This window comes from Mauremys mutica, chromosome 6 (genome assembly GCF_020497125.1).
Source record: "Mauremys mutica isolate MM-2020 ecotype Southern chromosome 6, ASM2049712v1, whole genome shotgun sequence".
In the NCBI taxonomy this organism is placed as follows: Eukaryota; Metazoa; Chordata; order Testudines; family Geoemydidae; genus Mauremys; species Mauremys mutica.
This window is the reverse complement of record NC_059077.1, coordinates 32,572,511-32,591,075: the sequence shown is the minus strand read 5'-3', so window position 1 is coordinate 32,591,075 and position 18,565 is coordinate 32,572,511. Positions and strand designations below refer to the sequence as shown.

The window sequence follows — 18,565 nt, the reverse complement described above, 5'->3', positions numbered from 1 at the left end:
GATGCTCTGACTTCGTCTAAGGACCTTTCCTCTCTTTCTTGGGGCTCAGTTTAGTATTATGGAATGTACTGTCCAGTCCCAGAGAGAATATAAAAAACAAGTTCCTTAAATGATGTGCTAAATTCACATGTTCTAACAGCAAGAGACAGTCTAATGTTACTGGCTTGACTCCGTTCATATTCCTTGATGATATGATGTAACCAGAGCAAAAACAATTTCTCTTTAAAAGATATGGTCCCAGAGACATTCAGAAGGTCACCTCTAATGTGGTTTTAGCCAAAAACCATACTGAAGAGGTTCCTCTAGAGGAACCTGACTGCTACACTATAATAACATGCTTCTTTCACTGGTGAAGAACCCAAACACAGACAATGCCAGGACACTGTAGGTGGTCCTGGCTCGAGTAGTGATTTAGCCATGGATAAATGCCTAGGTTGATAGATCTGTTTGCCGAGTTAGCTGCCCCACCCACAACTATGGAGTCGAAGGGTTGGCTTGTAAAAGGCAAAATTTATAATCCCAAGGATTCTTTTGTCAATTCTTCTGTTATTTCCACTCAGATATTTCCCCCCCGGTGGTTCACTGTGAGGCATTTTTGATCCTCTGCTACCTCTAGCCTAGTTGTTCTCTAGTTCATCCAGGAAGATCTAAATAAAGGTATTGCTCTGTGCACAATAAAGCTTACCCCAAGGGATGTGGTGGGTTCTCCAAGACTTGAATCTTTAATCAAGATTGGAGGTCTCTCTAAAATCTATGTTGTAGTTCTGCCACAGGGTATCAGGTTTGGTGCAGGAATCACTGGGTGAAATTCTGTTGCCTGTGTTAGGCATCAGGTCAGACTAGATGATCATAATAGTCTCTTCTGACCTTAAAATCTATGAAAGATTCAAACTTCAACAATAGATTTCCTAAGGGAGTTCATTGGTAGGACTCTAGTCAAATCCCGTACCATTGCGGGTTGTAGGATCTAACGTGGCAATAGAAATATAACTCCTCAGAATCTTAATACAGGGATTGAAAGCCTCTGCATTCCTCCAATTGAACTTCTCGCGGCCCATGATATTATATTGCTTTCCTAAAATCTAGTGTGGCCATAGTGGAAGGGGTGATCTTGTGATTAAGACATGGGAGGGGACTCGAAATAATCTGAGTTCATTTTCCATCTGTGGCATAGACTTCCCATAAGTCTGGGCAAGACACTTAATTTCTCTGTGCCACAGATTGCCATCTGTATAGTGGAGGTGATAGTATCTCTTTTCTCCATCTCTCTTGTCTGTTAGGTAATAAACTCTTCAGGGCAAGGGCCGTGTTTTACAATGTGTTTGTACCGTGTATAGCACAAAGGGTTCCTGGCCTTGGCTGCTGCCTCTACACACTACCACACTACAGCTACTACTACTATAATAGTGATTAAGAACAATTCCCTCATCCATCCGATTCTCTTGACCCAATATTTCCTTTGAAAAAGGGAGGTGCTTACGTTCCTCTATTATTAGAGCAATAATATTTTATCTGTAGAGAACAACAAAAACCAAAAGGTCAGGAAAACTGCTTTTGATTTTTCAGGCACATGTTGTATGAGATACTCTAGTCTAAGGCATCTGAGTCTATTGTCCATTTACTTGCCTCCTGTCTACGGCGTGTTTATGAGAAGAGGAACTCCTGTCTATTCAACTCCAAAACTTATTTGACTAGATCAGTTGTTTTTCAACTCTTTTATTCTGCAGATTATTTCATTAGAGAAAGAGATCATTTAGTGCAGTAATTCTCAACCAATGGTCTGGGGCCCCCTGCAGGCCTCGAGCAGGTTTCCGGGAGGCCTCCAAGCAGGGCTAGCATTAGACTCGCTGGGGCCCAGGGCAGAAAGCCGAAGCCCCACCGCATGGGGCTGAAGCCCAGGTTCCTGAGCCCCGCCACCCGAGGCTGAAACTGAACCCTGAACAATGTAGCTTTGTGGGGGCCCCTGTGGCATTGGCTCCCAGGCAATTGCCCTGCTTGCTACCCCCTAATGCCGGCTCTGGCTTTTATATGCAGAAAACCAGTTATTGCGGCACAGGTGACTCTGGAGTTTTTATAGCATGTTGGGGGAGAGGCCTCAGAAAGAAAAAGGTTGAGAACCTCTGCTTTAGTGGACCACATAACTTCCTGAACTCCCTCCTTACTACTAGAATCTTCTCTCTTTTCTGGAGATTTTTGGACCATAGATTGAGAACCACAACCCTAGGTTTATGCCCTCTTCGGTGTTGTTTGCTTTTGCTGTAGAACTAAGTACAGTGATGATATAAAAGTCTTTCCACTGCTTCTCTAAACATTAGACGTAGGGCCAGCAGTGTGTTTAGCTGTTGGCCACAAGGTTCTCAGTAGCATTATTTCTCAGATATAGTATGAGCTAAGATCAAGTGTAGTATCTACCTAGGATTCTATTGTGCACTGCACCAGGTGTCTGGATTGGTGTAGTCTAGCTTGCAAAAATGGAAATTTAATTCTTACTATTCATTTTCGGATATAGTAGATACCCAGTATGTATGTGTATGGTAAGGACGAGGAGGCATTTTGCAAAAGTACATATATTGTAAGTCTCTCCTTTCTTTTTTTTCTTTTAGTATCATTTTATGGTGATAGCTACGTGGAGTTGAACATTGCGGAATCATCCACTCGAACATCACTGCAGTTACGATTTCGAACCAGCAAGCCACATGGATTGCTTTTTCTTGCAGCTGGAAACGAGGATCATTGTTCAGTGGAACTGCACTCAGGATATTTACAGGTGTGATTTTTAATTATAAAAAATAGAGAGCACAGGTACTGGTTTGCCTAGTGTTTGTCTTTGGAGTCATAGCGGGACCACGGAGTCATCTAGTCTGACCTTCTGTACATCACAGGCCACTAAACTCCACACAGCCACCTCTGCACCTTGCCCAACAACCAGAATTAGACTAAAGCACTACAGCTCTCAGGAGACTAAACCATTGTGTGTTGCAAGCAGAGAAGAGGAGGGACCAAGGTGTACCAATGCCTGAGGCCCGTACAATGGCAGGGAATTGGTAAAGTAAGATATACAGTAAAACCTCAGAGTTAAGAACACCACAGTTATGAACTGACTGGTCAATCACACACCTCATTTGGAACCAAAAATACGCAATCAGGCAGCAGAGACAAAAAACAAAAACAAAACACAAATACTGTACAGTACTGTGTAAATGTGAACTACTAAAAAAATAGAGGGAAAGTTTAAAAAAAGATTTGGCAAGGTAAGGAGATTTTCTGTGCTTGTTTCATTTAAATTAAGATGATTAAAAGCAGCATTTGTCTTCTGCATAGTAAAGTTTCAAAGCTGTATTAAGTCAATGTTCAGCTGTAAACTTTTGAAAGAACAACCGTAACATTTTGTTCAGAGTTACAAACATTATAGAGTTACGAACAGCCTCCATTCCCAAGGTGTTCGTAACTCTGAGGTTCTACTGTACCCAGATAATCCTGGCAAGTGAACCACAGTCATGCTGCAGAGGAAGGCAAAAACCCTGCAAGGTCTGACCAGGGGAGAAATTCCTTCCCAACCCTGAATATGGCAGTCAGTTAGACCCTAACCATGTGAACAGGAACCAGTACGCCAAGCATCTATGAGAGAGAATGCTAGGTGCCACCTCAGAGCCCTGATCCTGCCTATCTAGTGTCCTGTCTTCAGCTACGGCCATCTCTGATGCTTGAAAGGAAGGAGACAATCCCTTCCCCCCTCTCCCAGAATATACTGAAGTGAAAATTCCCTTCCTGGCCCCACAGGTGTCTAGCTGAAGCATGAGATTTTAGGAACATAAGACATAAAGGGACCCCCAGAACTGTCAAAGGCAGCCCCCTCAGCACTGCAGGCAACCTTGTTGTACAGTCCCATTCATACTTTTATCAAGAGCTATCTTAAAACTGATTGAGTTGTTTGCCCTTCTACTCCCAGAATCTCACTCCTCAGATGGTTAGCAACCTTCGTCTAAGTTCCAGCCTAAATTTATTCATGGCCAGTTATTACGCATTTGTTCTTATGCCATGTCAACATTGTTCTTTAGCTTAAATAGCTCTTCTCCGTCCCTGATGTTTATCTCCCTGATAAATTTATAGAGAGCAATTAAATCCTTTCTCAGCCTTCTTTTTGCTATGCTAAGCAAGCCAGGCTCTTTTAGTCTCCTGTTATAAGATAGGTTGTCATTCCTCTGATCATCCTAGTAGCCTTTCTCTGCACCTGTTCGAGTTTGAATTCATCTTTCTTCAATTTGGGTGAACACAATTGTACACAATATTCAAAATGAGATCTTACCAGTGCCTTGTCCTATCGCTACTGGAAATATCTCGCCTAACATGTGCTAAGATTGCATTTGTCTTTTCCACAGACGTATCACATTAGTAGCTCATAGTCATCCTGTGATCTATTTATATACTTGTGTGTCTCTCCTCCTCTTTCACTTTCAACTGTTGAGCTCCCAGCTTATAGCAGGAATTCATGCATGACCTTGCACTTTATGCTCACCTTGGGCTCTTGTAAATTTTGGTCATAGCAGAACTGGAAATAGTCACTTCCTGGTTTTGCATCTGACCTAGACTAAAATTGTGCTGGTAGGTAAACCTTCCCAAAATGTATAATGGGTTTGGATTTGATGTTGTGGTGTTAGCAAATCCATAAAAATAATAAATACATTTGTGCTCATAGTTTGAAAATGCAACGATTGAAACTTAAGTTGAGCAGCTGTCAAAGGGTTAAGTATTACTTGTTTCTTTGAGACACACACAATTAATTTAATTGTCATCCATTCACTTACTGATTTTCATCATTAAAATTTTGTCTCTTACAGCTGAGAATGAACTTTGGAGCAGGGGAACGAGTGCTGCATTCTCAACGGAGCTCCCGGCTAAATGATTTAGCCTGGCACCTGGTTGAATTACATCATGAAAATGATAATGTCACACTGGTAATTGATAAACATTATAGAACTAGTACAACAATGCCTGGGATTCTATATCAATTAAACATTGAACATGGACTCTACATTGGTGGGAGTGGTACCCTTGATGTTCCTTACCTTGATAGAGCACTAACCAATTTCCGAGGATGTATTGATGACGTGTTATTCAATCAGCATGAGATCCTAACGTCCCTGAGACCTTATCCTGGGTTCAGAAATGTTCATGAAGTGTCACTGGGATGCAGTGATGAATTCTTTGCAAGTGAAGATGAGCCTATCAGTTTCTTTAGTTCCAAATCCTATGTTTCTTTCCAGCTGTGGAATGTCCAGGGTGAAGGATGCTTGGAGTGTACAATACAGACCTCAGCTCAGCGAGGCTTGCTGCTTTATCATTCTGGACGAGCAGGAGATTTCATTGCAATGGAAATTGAGAATGGACTAATTAAGGCCCATATTGGAAAGAGTAAAAGTAGAATGCAGCTTTCTTCTCTTAAGTCAGTCAGTGATAATAAGTGGCACTCCATTGAGTTAAAATTTACTGCACAATATTTGCAGCTGATGTTAGATGGAGAAACAGTGAAAACATCACTGCCTTCCCACAGCAAAATATCCCTTCTTAAAGGGCCACTCTTTGTAGGTGGTGTAGATGACAGCACACGGGTAGAAGTGATAAAGTTAGAGCTAACCTCAGTTTCTGGAAAATATGCCAGAGGAGGATCCTTCAAAGGTTGCATAAGAGACCTGAAAGCCAATTCAGAAAAGAGATCATTAAAGAATGTTCTGGTTACAAAGGATGTTTCAGCTGGATGCAAAACAGAGAATTCTTTTAAGACAAATTCTTTTGTAGTGACAACAGAAAAGACTCCTCTTGTAACAGCAGCCTCTACTTCTGTCTATTTTCCTGAAATCTCCAAACCCCAAGGCAAAGAGGATAGTGGCCATTTCTTGGTTCTAAATAATTTGATTGTCCCAGAGGGTGGACATGCTCCACTTGAATCTAAACATATTAAAGTAAATTTAGAGTTTAAGAAATTAGGGGTTCGTCAGTCACAGATCTTTTTTAAAATAAAGAAGCAGCCCTCTCATGGTTACTTGAGGTTAGGGGTTGAACCAGAGCAGGAGAAGGGCACATTTACGATGTTAGACCTGTGGCAAGGAAGAGTGCTATATGTCCATGATGGTTCTGAGGACACTTATGATAATTTTACTTTTTCCATTTCTGCCAGTAGTAAAAAGGACATACCTCCATATCTGCAAGGACACGAGCAATATGTTTTTAGGATTACCATAACGCCGACAAATGATGTTCCTGAACTTATGCTCCCTGAGGGAAACTTATTTCTTTTGTTAGAGAACTCAAAGAAATGCTTGACTGCTGACCTAATAAAGGTTTCAGATCAAGACACAGACTCTGCCAATCTCAGTCTTTCAGTACTTGGAAATCTGAATACAGATGCAGGATTTTTAGAAAATTCCAAGAATCCCGGGAGAGCCATTATTACTTTTTCTAATGAGGACTTAAAAGAAGGCAACATTTTCTTTGTCCACACTGGGGTCAAGAACTCGAGGATTGTGCTGCGAGCAAGTGATGGAGAGAAAATGAGCAACACAGTTGTGTTGCGTATCATGGCTGTTCCTTTGGATTATAAAGTGGTCAATAACACAGGAATAAAAGTGCTACAAGGCAATGCAGCTTTGATCACACTCAGCCACTTGTCAGTTGAAACAAATGCCATCCAGCAAGAGATGGAGATACGATATGAGATCACAGAATCACCCCAATTTGGTGAAATTCAAAGGCAACATTCTAGCAGAGAGTGGAAGCAAGTAAACACTTTTTCTCAGCGCTCTATTGAGCGCAGCCGTGTGAGGTACTATGGTATTTTCAAAGCATTGCAGCTGGAAAATGTTACAGATCACTTTAAATTTAAGGTTCACATTGGAAACACAGTCAGTGATGAGCTTATGTTTCCAATCACAGTGAAATGGTTGAGGTATAATTTATTGAAACATGTTCCTCTAGAAATTGAAAAAACAAAAAAGAAATGTCTGAATTCAGATAATCTTTTTGCTGTGATGATGGATATAGAAATACCTGAAAATGAACTTAATTATAAGTTGTTGTCCTTACCCAAGAAAGGGCAAATGCTCCTTAACAACCAAGCCTTGAAAAAAAATTCAACTTTTAGCCAAAAAAACATTATAGACCATGAACTAGAATATGAATTAATTAACAGATCCCATGAGAATACTCAGGATTCATTTAGATTCCTAATTTTTACGAAGTATTTGGAGTCAAATGTGTATGATTTCAAAATCAACATTAAAGCAGATCTCACAAGCATTATTTTGACAAACAATGGCTTGACCATAACTGAAGGTGAAGGAGCGCTAATAACAAAAAGCAGATTGTTTGCACAAACCCTGGATAATAAGGCCTTTCAATATAAAGTTATAAAGAGTCCTCAACATGGGAAATTAAAACTCATTAACTTTTCAGATTCACCAGAGAGTAATGATAACCTCACCACTTTCAGTAACCAAGATATAATGGGTGAACGCCTTATGTATGTCCATGATGACACTGAGACCGTGTACGATGAATTTCTTGTCATAGCATCCACCAGAGAATCAGGAGAATGGGTGAGCTCTGCTGCTGGAACAGAACCTTTATCAGCAGAGATAAGATTTAATATTTCTGTTGAGCTGAAGAATGATGAGAAACCAGTACGTGCGGTTGATAAGGTATTTCATGTAGTTAAGAATGGACAGCGCTTATTGACCTTGGCAGACCTATGCTACCATGATCCTGATTCTGATTTTGATGACGGGCAGTTGCTGTACACTAGGCGTGGCATTCCTAATGGGGACTTGACTCTAGTGAATGATAACACTCATAGACTCTATCAATTCAAACAAGAAGACCTGGAGCAAAAGCGAGTCCTATTTACACATAGTGGTGCAGATTATGGGCGCTTTGTGTTATTTGTAACTGATGGCAAACACTACACGTCTTCCCTTCTAGAAGTGAGTGCTTCAGAGCCCTATGTTAGACTAGCAAACAATACAGGCTTATTGGTCCAAAAAGGAAAAGAGAGAACTATTACAACAACTAACCTTAGTGCCATCACAAACCAAGACATTAGAAGGGATCACGAGATTACTTATGAGATATTCTTATCTCCAAAACATGGAAGAATCTATGTAAATAATCTAGCAACAGATTCCTTTACCCAACTTGACCTAAAAAGGGGACATGTGATTTATAGGCATGATGACAGTAACAACCTGGTTGACACATTTAACTTTACAGTTTATGCTAAGGATATCCACCAGGATGCTGGAATGCATGTTCGTATGTACTTGGAAAGCCATCAACGTCCACCAAAGATTGTACACAATAACAACCTCTTAGTTGAAGAGGGAAAACCAGTTAAAATCAGTAAGGGGAAATTGCAGGTGAGTTAAAATTTAGCTTTAATCTTCTATCTGTAATGGATTTTCTTCTTTATTCCTGTTTCCCAGGCATAGCAAGCCCTTTTAATGTCTCAGTTCCACAAAACTGTCATCTTTAACGTAACTAACTTGAATTATTGCTAGATATTCATTTTGGAGAGTAACTCCAATTATGGTATCCGCACTTGAGAATCCGCTGGCCTCTGTGCAGAAAGGGTTATAGACTTCAGGTAGCCCTGCACTCTGACACTAGCATTCCTCCATCACTAGAAAGAAAAAACAAATCTATCTGTTAAAATAAGACAGAGACCATAGGCTTTGATTCCCTGCATACTTGAAAAAAATTAAGCTGTAGAGACACTGTATTTATCAACACTACAAGAAAACCAGACAGTTTTAAATACATTTATCAATGTCTTTGCAGTTCACATTTCATGGTAGGTGAACCCATAACAAATATTGGGTGGGGGGGAAACTTAAACTGTATCCAAAGTATTTGCTTAAATACAAAGGGTCTGATTGGAGCTATACCAATATACACAAGCTGAGGATATGGCTTGGAGTTTTAAAATCATCAGTTCAGAAGCATTAGCTTTGGCCTATTCTGTTTAATATTTTTCTCTGCACCTATTGGGATCATTTTCATCATTAAAGTAACTACCACAAGGAGGCTCATGTTGCACATTATTGTGCTGATTGTGAAATCACATTCCAAGCAGCATTCCACAGTTCTTAGATAATTAACTCATGATGTTTTTTGTTTTTGTTTTTTCAGTTGAGAGATCTTATGGGACATGTTTTGGGTTTTGAAACACTTTCTCATGCAGTATTACCTAACATACTTAACATAATACTGGAAATGCATTGTGCTAGACATTTGCAGATGTTTATAAATGTTTATAAATAGAGAATTCCAGCCAAATGGGTGGATAAATAATCCATGATTTACTGTCCCAGGATTAAAAGTGAGAAATTCAGAATAGAATTAAAGAAGAAATTGGCTTGTTTTTACTTTAATGACTTTTTGTGTGTGTATAAATTTAAGGTCGTACATGAAAACAGTTCTGCATCAGAGATAGTGTTCACATTAAGGGCTCTTCCAGTGCATGGATACATTCGGAAGTTTGCATCAGAAGAAGGTTACCTTGGTGCAGAACAAAAACCAGTTTTGACCTTTACCCAGCAAGATATTGATGATGGCAACGTTCAGTATGTGCAGACAGTTTCTGACCAGCTACAAGACCATTTTTTGTTGGATGTGACCAATGGCATTCGAGTGGTCAGTGGAATAGAAATCTCTGTAGACATCATCCCTAAGCTGATTCCATTAGAAGTGCAGAACTTTACAGTAATAGAAGGTGGTTCTAAAGCTCTGGTGGAAGACTATCTAAAAATTTCGAATCAGCATTTCACTGGACTCAATTGTGAATTTATTTTAGTTGAGCCACCAAAGAATGGGCATGTTGGAAACTCTCGCTTTCCTGGAGTAAAGTTAACCAAATTTACCAAAAAACAGGTAATGTGACTCCGGTAAGCTTGATCTAAATGTCAGTCCTTTTTTTGTTTGTGTTTTTTTTTTAAATGCTGATAATTATTTGTATTGCAGTCACACCTGCAAGTCAGGGTTCCTTTGTGCTAGGCACTATACAAGCTCAATAAAGGACAATCCTTTACCTGAGGAGATTACTGTCTAAGACAAGATAAAATGGGGAAGGGAGAATGAAGGAAACAATGACAGGTAGACGTGTTTTTATATGCCTGCAGCTGCAAGAAACAAATAAGATATGTCACAATTCCCTAATAGGCCCTATTTAGCCATTACTAGTTGGCAATTTCCTGCAAAAGTCATGGTAGAAGTAGCAGGATTGAGGGGGAGGACATTGTTTTTCAGTCTAGTTCTGAGTGAATGTCAAACAAGTGGCAAGGAAGAAACCTTGGATGTGCTTAGTGAGGAAGTGGACAAATATTGGCATTGTTGGTGGAGCAGAGAACGTGGAGATTACATGATAAGATACAAGTGCAAATAAGTTTTGTGTAGCCTTAAAAGGCTATGAAAAAGGTCAGAAAGCCAGTTGAGGGTCTCAAAATCATCTGTTTTTAAGGTCAGAACAGACCATTATAATGTTCTAGTCTGGTCTCCTGCATAACAGTGGGCACATTATTTCACCAAGTATTTCCTACATCAAGCCCATACTTGTGGTTGTGCTAGAGGGTGTTTTTAAGAAAGACATTCAATCTTTATTTAAAGACTTCAAGTGATGGAGAATCCACCCCATCCGTTGGCATGGGGCATGAGCAGGAGTTATGGCAAGATGTTTTGTGATTCACTAGTTTCAAATAATAATGGTTTGATACTGCAAAATAAAGTACTGACGGTTTGCAAAGTATTTTCCCCTTTCAAAAATCTACACCATTGTTATGGGTGTTAGATGCATATAAAACATATATATTCCTTAATATGCTTACTTGAAAGTAAAGATCCACATTATGTATTATTTTGATATGTCGTATTCCAGTGGGATAACTCCTGTCCAAACATGAATATGTATGATTTTATACTACTTTTCAGACTCCTGAATATAGTAAATTGTCTTAAATGGCATGGGATGTAATAAGTCAACAATTCAAAATGAGTAGAAGCCTGCCAGGTATCTTACATTGCCAACGTAATTGAGAGTCATTTTACATCTGAATGAAAACTCTCTAATTTGAAGGTTTCAATATTTAATTTGTTTCAAAATGCATAAACTGAAATGTGTTAACCTTTGAAAAATGTTAATGAATATAGATTTTTAATTTTTATGGCCCAAACACAGAATTTGACTTTCAGCTGCAGATAGTGATGTCTTAAGTCGTTTTGCCTCTTCTATATAAAAATGAAACACTTAAGAGGGTTCATTTTTGAAAATTAGTTAACTGTGCTTTAGCTATTTTTATATGAATTCTTTGGGATTTATTGGTTTGTCTTTGACCTTCTGATACAGTTGCATATGTGCCTCACTATATCTGAGGTTATTTCAGAATAACCAAATGCCCATATGCAATCTGATATGCTAGAGATAGAAGAATGTGCATCAGTGGAGAAGAATGGGGTCATGAAGGCTGAAAAAGAATTGTTGCAGAGCTGGAATGGTTGAATGCTTTTTGTTTAAAATGTCAAAACATTTTTTGTTTTAATTTCTTTAATTTTCAGTCCATTTATTTTTCAGGTAGAGCAAGAATTAATCTACTATATTCATGATGACAGTGAGGGGGTGAGTGACAATTTTACTGTCATAGCAAATAACACAGAACTGTGGAAACAAAGTTTGCCCCAAACTATATTTGTGACCGTTACGTTGGTAAACGATGAAGCTCCTGTTATAAGTACAAACAAAATACTTAGGGTAAGTTCTTCATACTTTCATCTTTATAATTTTAAAATCTTCATTTTTAACCTGACTTTATTTTATAGGACTGTAATCATACACAGAATAGAGATAGATATGTGTAAACCTGGAAATATATGCTATGTACTAGAAGCCAGTTGTGGTGCTTAAATACCATGGTTATAGGCTCTGTAGATAGAGTGGATACTATGACAATTGTTTGTACATACGGAATCGGATCCTGGCTCTTGCTAAGTTTGTGTTGTGCTGTCCTGGTGGTGCAAAGCAGACCTTAAGCTCACCTAAGAGGCTGGCTGATGATTCCTTTTGTCTAAGAGGAATCCCTGAGTGGCCTAGGGCCTTATAGCTGGATCTGTGCCACTACCTCCTCTTGGCCTTGACATGGGACACATGGTGGTGAAAGGTGTATGGGTGGAGCACTGCTGTCTTTTAACATTCCCTGCCAGGAGTAATGGCAACTTGGTTGCAGTACTAGCCAGCATAAGTCAGAGGAGTCCTGAGGCATTGGCCTTTGGCAGGCTTCAGGATTGAGGGACCATAAAGGCAGCTTCAGATTATTTTTGCACCATCCCTCGGATTCTGCGCCTAGCACCTCTGAACTATTCCTGAGGATCAGGTCCATTGAGATTAATTCTGCTCTTTGTCATATCTCTGCAGCCCCCACTGAAGTCAGTGGAGATAGCATAGGTGTAAGAGAACAGAATTTCACCCACTTACTATGCTTTAGGGAATTGACTAAGTATCTGACATTTCTAATAGGAGACATGAAAGTTTCTCTCAGAAAACGTATGCAGGTCTTTTTAAAAGTCCTAATAAAAATAATAATATTGTATTATACAGTGAGGGTCCAAAATAGAACCACTCTTCACAGTATTACTAGAGAGACTGGAGCTACTACTGTCTGTTACTGTAGGTTTGTTGGGTTGTGGTTGTTAAATATGAATTAAAGATAATATTCTGAAACACCCAAAGCCTGCTTTCTTTGTATAGTTCCCAAAGAACTTGTGGAATTGAAGATTGTAGAATTGGTCTATTTTTTTTTCTCGTAGTAACCATAGATAGCATTTAACCAACCATTCTATCTTGTAAGGAATAAAGGATGGTTTCTTCTCATCCCTATTTCATATTGGTGTGGCTCCATTCGCTTCAGTGGTATAATTCCAGATTTACATAAATGTGAGAGGATTATTATCTATATTACAACAGTGCCTGCAAGCTGGAGCCCTCTTGTCCTAGGCACTGTAAAAACATAGGAGACGGTCCTCTCCTGAAGACTAGATGACTGGTGACTAAAACAAACATAAAGGGGTGAGGGGTGGGAGCACAGATAATAAAATGATATTGATTGTCTTGAAAAATGGTGGTCATGGCCTATCAGCTGTCTAACAGTAAATGAGCTGCAAGTTTATTGTAGGCATGACACCAGAGAAGAGTTTTTTAAAGGAGGGATTTGAAGGAGGATAATGTTAGATATTTACATAGTGCATCAGCCCTAGTGTAGTACAGTGCAATTTACAAATTACAACATTTAAAACATGTTTGCATTTAATCCTGAGTATGAATGGTATTTGAGTATTGTGTAGACAGATTGAGTACTGTAGGGATTACCACATTTTACCATCATCCATAAACCTTTTCACAGAAGAAAAAGAGACAGACTATAATCAGTTTTAGCAGTGTTGTGCTTCATAGTGATGGGATTTACCCACTGCAGGCATCCATCCATACCGCAGTGCACCATAGATATTAGGCTTTTACATCATGCTGAGTCCTGACAATTTGGCAGTTTTCTCAAAGAAGGAGTCAAGTATTACACAATAAACTCCCGCAGGGGAGGATAATTATCTACTGGTGGGGTTCTTCAGGCGTCAACACAGTGGGTATTAACTGTAATCTAGTAATACACCCAGGGGAAAGATGTCCACCAAGACTACTTCCTGATTTCTCTTTCCTTGCATATAATTGCTTTGAAGAATTATCCTTTGACAGAATTGAGACCCAGCAGCACAGCACATTGATTTTTTTAAAACGATTCTTAGGACCCGGCTTCATAGGAACACATGAACACATGGCAGACCCAAAACTTACCTTTATTTTAAAACATAAATAAATGACACAACTTTTCAATCTAATCCTGAAATATGTCAGTCATCCAGAACATAGATAAAATGCTATCCACTCAACTGGGCAGCCTACACCAAACCCACGGTTCTTATATTCATGACTGTGGTTTTGCTTGTCCCACTTGACCCTTTACTGTGCTTACATACTCTGTTCTTGTGCAGGAACAGGGTACTAAAATACAGAACTACTGCATTTCTGATAGTTATGTGCACACTATACAAAACTGGAGATTATGATTTATTCCAAACAATCACTTTAAACCAAGCTGAATGCCTAAAATAGATGGGGAAAAATTGGATTATAAAGATTTTTCTTGAACCGGCACCCTGGCTCAGTACTGACTGACTATTATCAGCTGGGAGTTCCAAGGCAGTGCTTACCTAGGATGAAACTTGCTAAATTCTAGGTTCCAGCCAGGCTGTCCTTGCTCATCCAGGAATCTTGTATTGCTAGCTGTTGAATTTTAACCTGCTTGTAGTAATCTATGTATTTTAAATACAATAGCCCTGGCTTAATTTATACCTTTTTAGAGATGAAGTAAATTTACAAAGCTGAATGAAAATTCCCTGAAAACCACTTTGTTGACCTTGTTGCAAGACCTTGTCTAGAGGATAACCTTTCTTGGAAGAAATTTTTGCATTTCAAGCAATAGATTTGGTCATGTTGCTACTACAGAATATGGTCCTAATCCTGCAAACACTTGTTCATATTATAACTTTACACACTGTTTACCTCAGTAAGACTCCTCACAGTGCATAAAGCTAAACACATGAGCAAGCTTGCAGGATTGGGGTGTAACAAAGCTCTTAAAAGAGCTAAGTCAGTAACAAAGCAGAACAAAAACATTAAAAGTATCAGTTCCCTTTGTTAGCAACAGAGGGCCCCTATGGAATTAAGTATTATACTCTTGGTGGTCTCCAGATGGATACTGAAGTTAAATTTTTAGTCTTGTAATGGGACTTTTTGCCAAACACAACAAACTGTCACACTTACCCACTCAAATGTAAAGCGATTCCTTTGACTCCATTTCCCTCACTTCTGAGTCCTCCTCCGCATTCTTTCTTTAAACCACAGTATTTATGATTGGTATCAGGGTGGTGAACAGAGCAGGTTTTTCCCCCTTCAGTGTTTGTGTGTGGGTGCTGTTTTGTTTTTAAAGGGATGAAGGCTATTGGATTTTCCTTTTTTTGAACTTCTGTATCATTCTGCAATATTTGCATGAACATAACAGATTTGAAAAGTTTTATTAATATGAGAAACATTAGTCTTTTAAAAACAGGAGTACTTGTGGCACCTTAGAGACTAACAAATTTATTTGAGCATAAGCTTTTGTGGGCTACAGCCCACTTCATTGGAAGCATGCAGTGGAAAATACAGTAGGAAGATATATATAGACACTCAGAGAAAATGAAACAATGGGTGTTACCATACACAATCTAACGAGCGTTATCAGTTAAGGTGAGCTATTACCAGCAGGAGAGAAAAAAACGTTTTATAGTGGTAATCAAAATGGTCCATTTCAGCAGTTGACAAGAAGTTGTGAGGAACAGTTGGGGGTGTGGGGGGGGAAAGAATAAACATGAGGAAATAGTTTTACTTTGTGTAATGACCCATCCACTCCCAGTCTTTATTCAAGCCTAATTTAATGGTGTCCATTTTGCAAATTAATTCTAATTCAGCAGTCTTGAAGTTTTTTTATTGTAATATTGCGACTTTTAGGTCTGTAATCGAGTGACCAGGGAGATTGAAGTATTCTCCAACTGATTTTTGAATGTTATAATTCTTGACGTCTGATTTGTGTCCATTTATTCTTTTATGTATAGACTGTCCGGTTTAAAACGTGATACTCTCATAAAAAACCAACCTTCCACACAAACTTCCTCGTGGCTGAACTTTACAAAAACTAGACAAGCCATTTACAACACACACTTTGCTTCTCTACAAAGGAAAAAGGACACTAAACTATCTAAACTTCTACATGACACAAGGGGTCACAACAGTGGTTCCCTTAACCCACCCAGCAATATTGTTAATCTTTCCAGCTATTCTGTTAGGACAGACTCTTCTGCTGGGCTATCTCGGGGCCTCTCCTTCTGCCCCTCCACCCCCACAAACATGATACAGTTCTGCGGTGACCTAGAATCCTATTTTCTACGTCTCCGACTCAAGGAACATTTCCAACACACCTCTGAACAACATATTAACACACAGAGACTTTCCTACCAACACTACAAAAAGAAGGATTCTGGGTGGACTCCTCCCGAAGGTCGAAACAACAGACTGGACTTCTACATAGAGTGCTTCCACCGACATGCACAGGCTGAAATTGTGGAAGAGCAGCATCACTTGCCCCATAACCTCAGCCGTGCTGAACACAGTGCCATCCACAGCCTCAGAAACAACTCTGGCATCATAATCAAAAAGGCTGACAAAGGAGGTGCTGTCGTCATCATGAATAGGTCAGAATATGAACAAGAGGCTGCTAGGCAGCTCTCCAACACCGCATTCTACAAGCCGTTACCCTCTGATCCCACTGAGGGTTACCAAAAGAAACTACACCATCTGCTCAAGAAACTCCTTGAAAAAGCACAAGAGCAAATCCGCACAGACACACCCCTAGAACCCCGAGCAGGGATATTCTATCTGCTACCCAAAATCCATAAACCTGTAAATCCTGGATGCCCCATCATCTTAGGCATTGGCACCCTGACAGCAGGATTGTCTGGCTATGTAGACTCCCTCCTCAGGCTCTACGCTACCAGCACTCCTAGCTTCTTCGAGACACCACTGACTTCCTGAGGAAACTACAATCCATTGGTGATCTTCCTGAAAACATCATCCTAGCCACTATGTGTAGAAGCCCTCTACACCAACATTCCACACAACGATGGACTACAAACTGTCAGGAACAGTATCCCCGATAATGTCACGGCAAACCTGGTGGCAGAACCTTGTGACTTTGTCCTCACCCATAACTATTTCACATTTGGGCACAACATATACCTTCAAATCAGTGGCACTGCTATGGGTACCCACATGGCCCCACAGTATGCCAACATTTTTATGGCTGACTTAGGGGACGAGAGCTGAGGAAAAGTTGTTCTAATGTCCCTGCTCTACTTGTGCTACATTGATGACATCTTCATCATCTGGACCCATGGAAAAGAAGCCCTTGAGGAATTCCACCAGGATTTCAACAATTTCCACCTCACCATCAACCTCAGTCTGGACTAGTCCACACAAGAGATCCACTTCCTGGACACTACAGTGCTAATAAGCGATGGTCACATAAACACCACCCTATACCGGAAACCTACTGATCGTTATACTTACCTACATGCCTCTAGCTTTCATTCAGACCACATCATATGATCCATTGTCTACAGCCAAGCGCTATAATACAATTGCATTTGCTCCAACTCCTCAGACAGAGACAAACACCTACAAGATCTCGATCTAGTGTTCTTACAACTACAATACCCACCTGCTGAAGTGAAGAAACAAATTGACAGAGCCAGAAGAGTACCCAGAAGTCACCTACTACAGGACAGACCCAACAAAGAAAGTAACAGAACGCCACTAGCCATCACCTACAGCCCCCAACTAAAACCTCTCCAGTGCATCATCAAGGATCTACAACCTATCCTGAAGGACGATCCCTCACTCTCACAGATCTTGGGAGACAGGCCAGTCCTTGCTTACAGACAGCCCCCCAACCTTAAGCAAATACTCACCAGCAACCACAGACCACACAACAAAAACACTAACCCAGGAACCTATCCTTGCAACAAAGCCCGTTGCCAACTCTGTCCACATATCTATTCAGTTGACACCATCATAGCACCTAATCACATCAGCCACACTATCAGAGGCTCGTTCACCTGCACGTCCATCAATGTGATATATGCCATCATGTGCCAGCAATGTCCCTCTGCTATGTACATTGGCCAAACCGGACAGTCTCTGCATAAAAGAATAAATGGACACAAATCAGACATCAAGAATTAAAACATTCAAAAAACAGTTGGAGAACACTTCAATCTCCCTGGTCACTCGATTACAGACCTAAAAGTCGCAATATTACAACAAAAAAACTTCAAAAACAGACTCCAATGAGAGACTGCTGAATTGGAATTAATTTGCAAAAGGGACACCATTAAATTAGGCTTGAATAAAGACTGGGAGTGGCTGGGTCATTACACAAAGTAAAACTATTTCCCCGTGTTTATTCCCCTCCTCCCCCGGCCAACTGTTCCTTACAACTTCTTGTCAACTGCTGAAAATGGACCATTTTGATTACCACTACAAAAAGTTTTTCTTCTCTGATGCTGGTAATAGCTCACCTTAGCTGATCACTCTCATTAGAGTGTGTATGGTAACACCCATTGCTTCATGTTCTCTGAGTGTGTATATATATATCTTTCTACTGTATTTTTCAGTGCATGCATCCGATGAAGTGGGCTGTAGCCCACGAAAGCTTATGCTCAAATAAATATGTTAGTCTCTAAGGTGCCACAAGTACTCCTGTTCTTTTTGCGGATACAGACTAACACGGCTGCTACTCTGAAATTAGTCTTTAAGTTCACTCTGTAACTTAAAACCATAAGTATTCTAAACAATTACAAGGGAATTGCTAGGACTTTTAGT

The 18,565-nt window shown here is 39.9% G+C and overlaps 1 protein-coding gene across 1 annotated transcript in view; it reads left to right on the top strand.

Annotated features, from left to right (window-relative positions):
• The first annotated feature begins 2,521 nt into the window (after positions 1 to 2,521).
• LOC123372862 (chondroitin sulfate proteoglycan 4-like) overlaps positions 2,522 to 18,565 on the top strand; it is a 42,140-nt gene continuing 26,096 nt past the window's right edge. Inside the window, exons 1-4 of the mRNA XM_045021416.1 lie at positions 2,522 to 2,767; positions 4,839 to 8,408; positions 9,451 to 9,921; positions 11,615 to 11,791. Of these exons, the coding sequence (XP_044877351.1) occupies positions 2,522 to 2,767; positions 4,839 to 8,408; positions 9,451 to 9,921; positions 11,615 to 11,791 (4,464 nt within the window). The remainder of the gene's footprint in view (positions 2,768 to 4,838; positions 8,409 to 9,450; positions 9,922 to 11,614; positions 11,792 to 18,565) is intronic.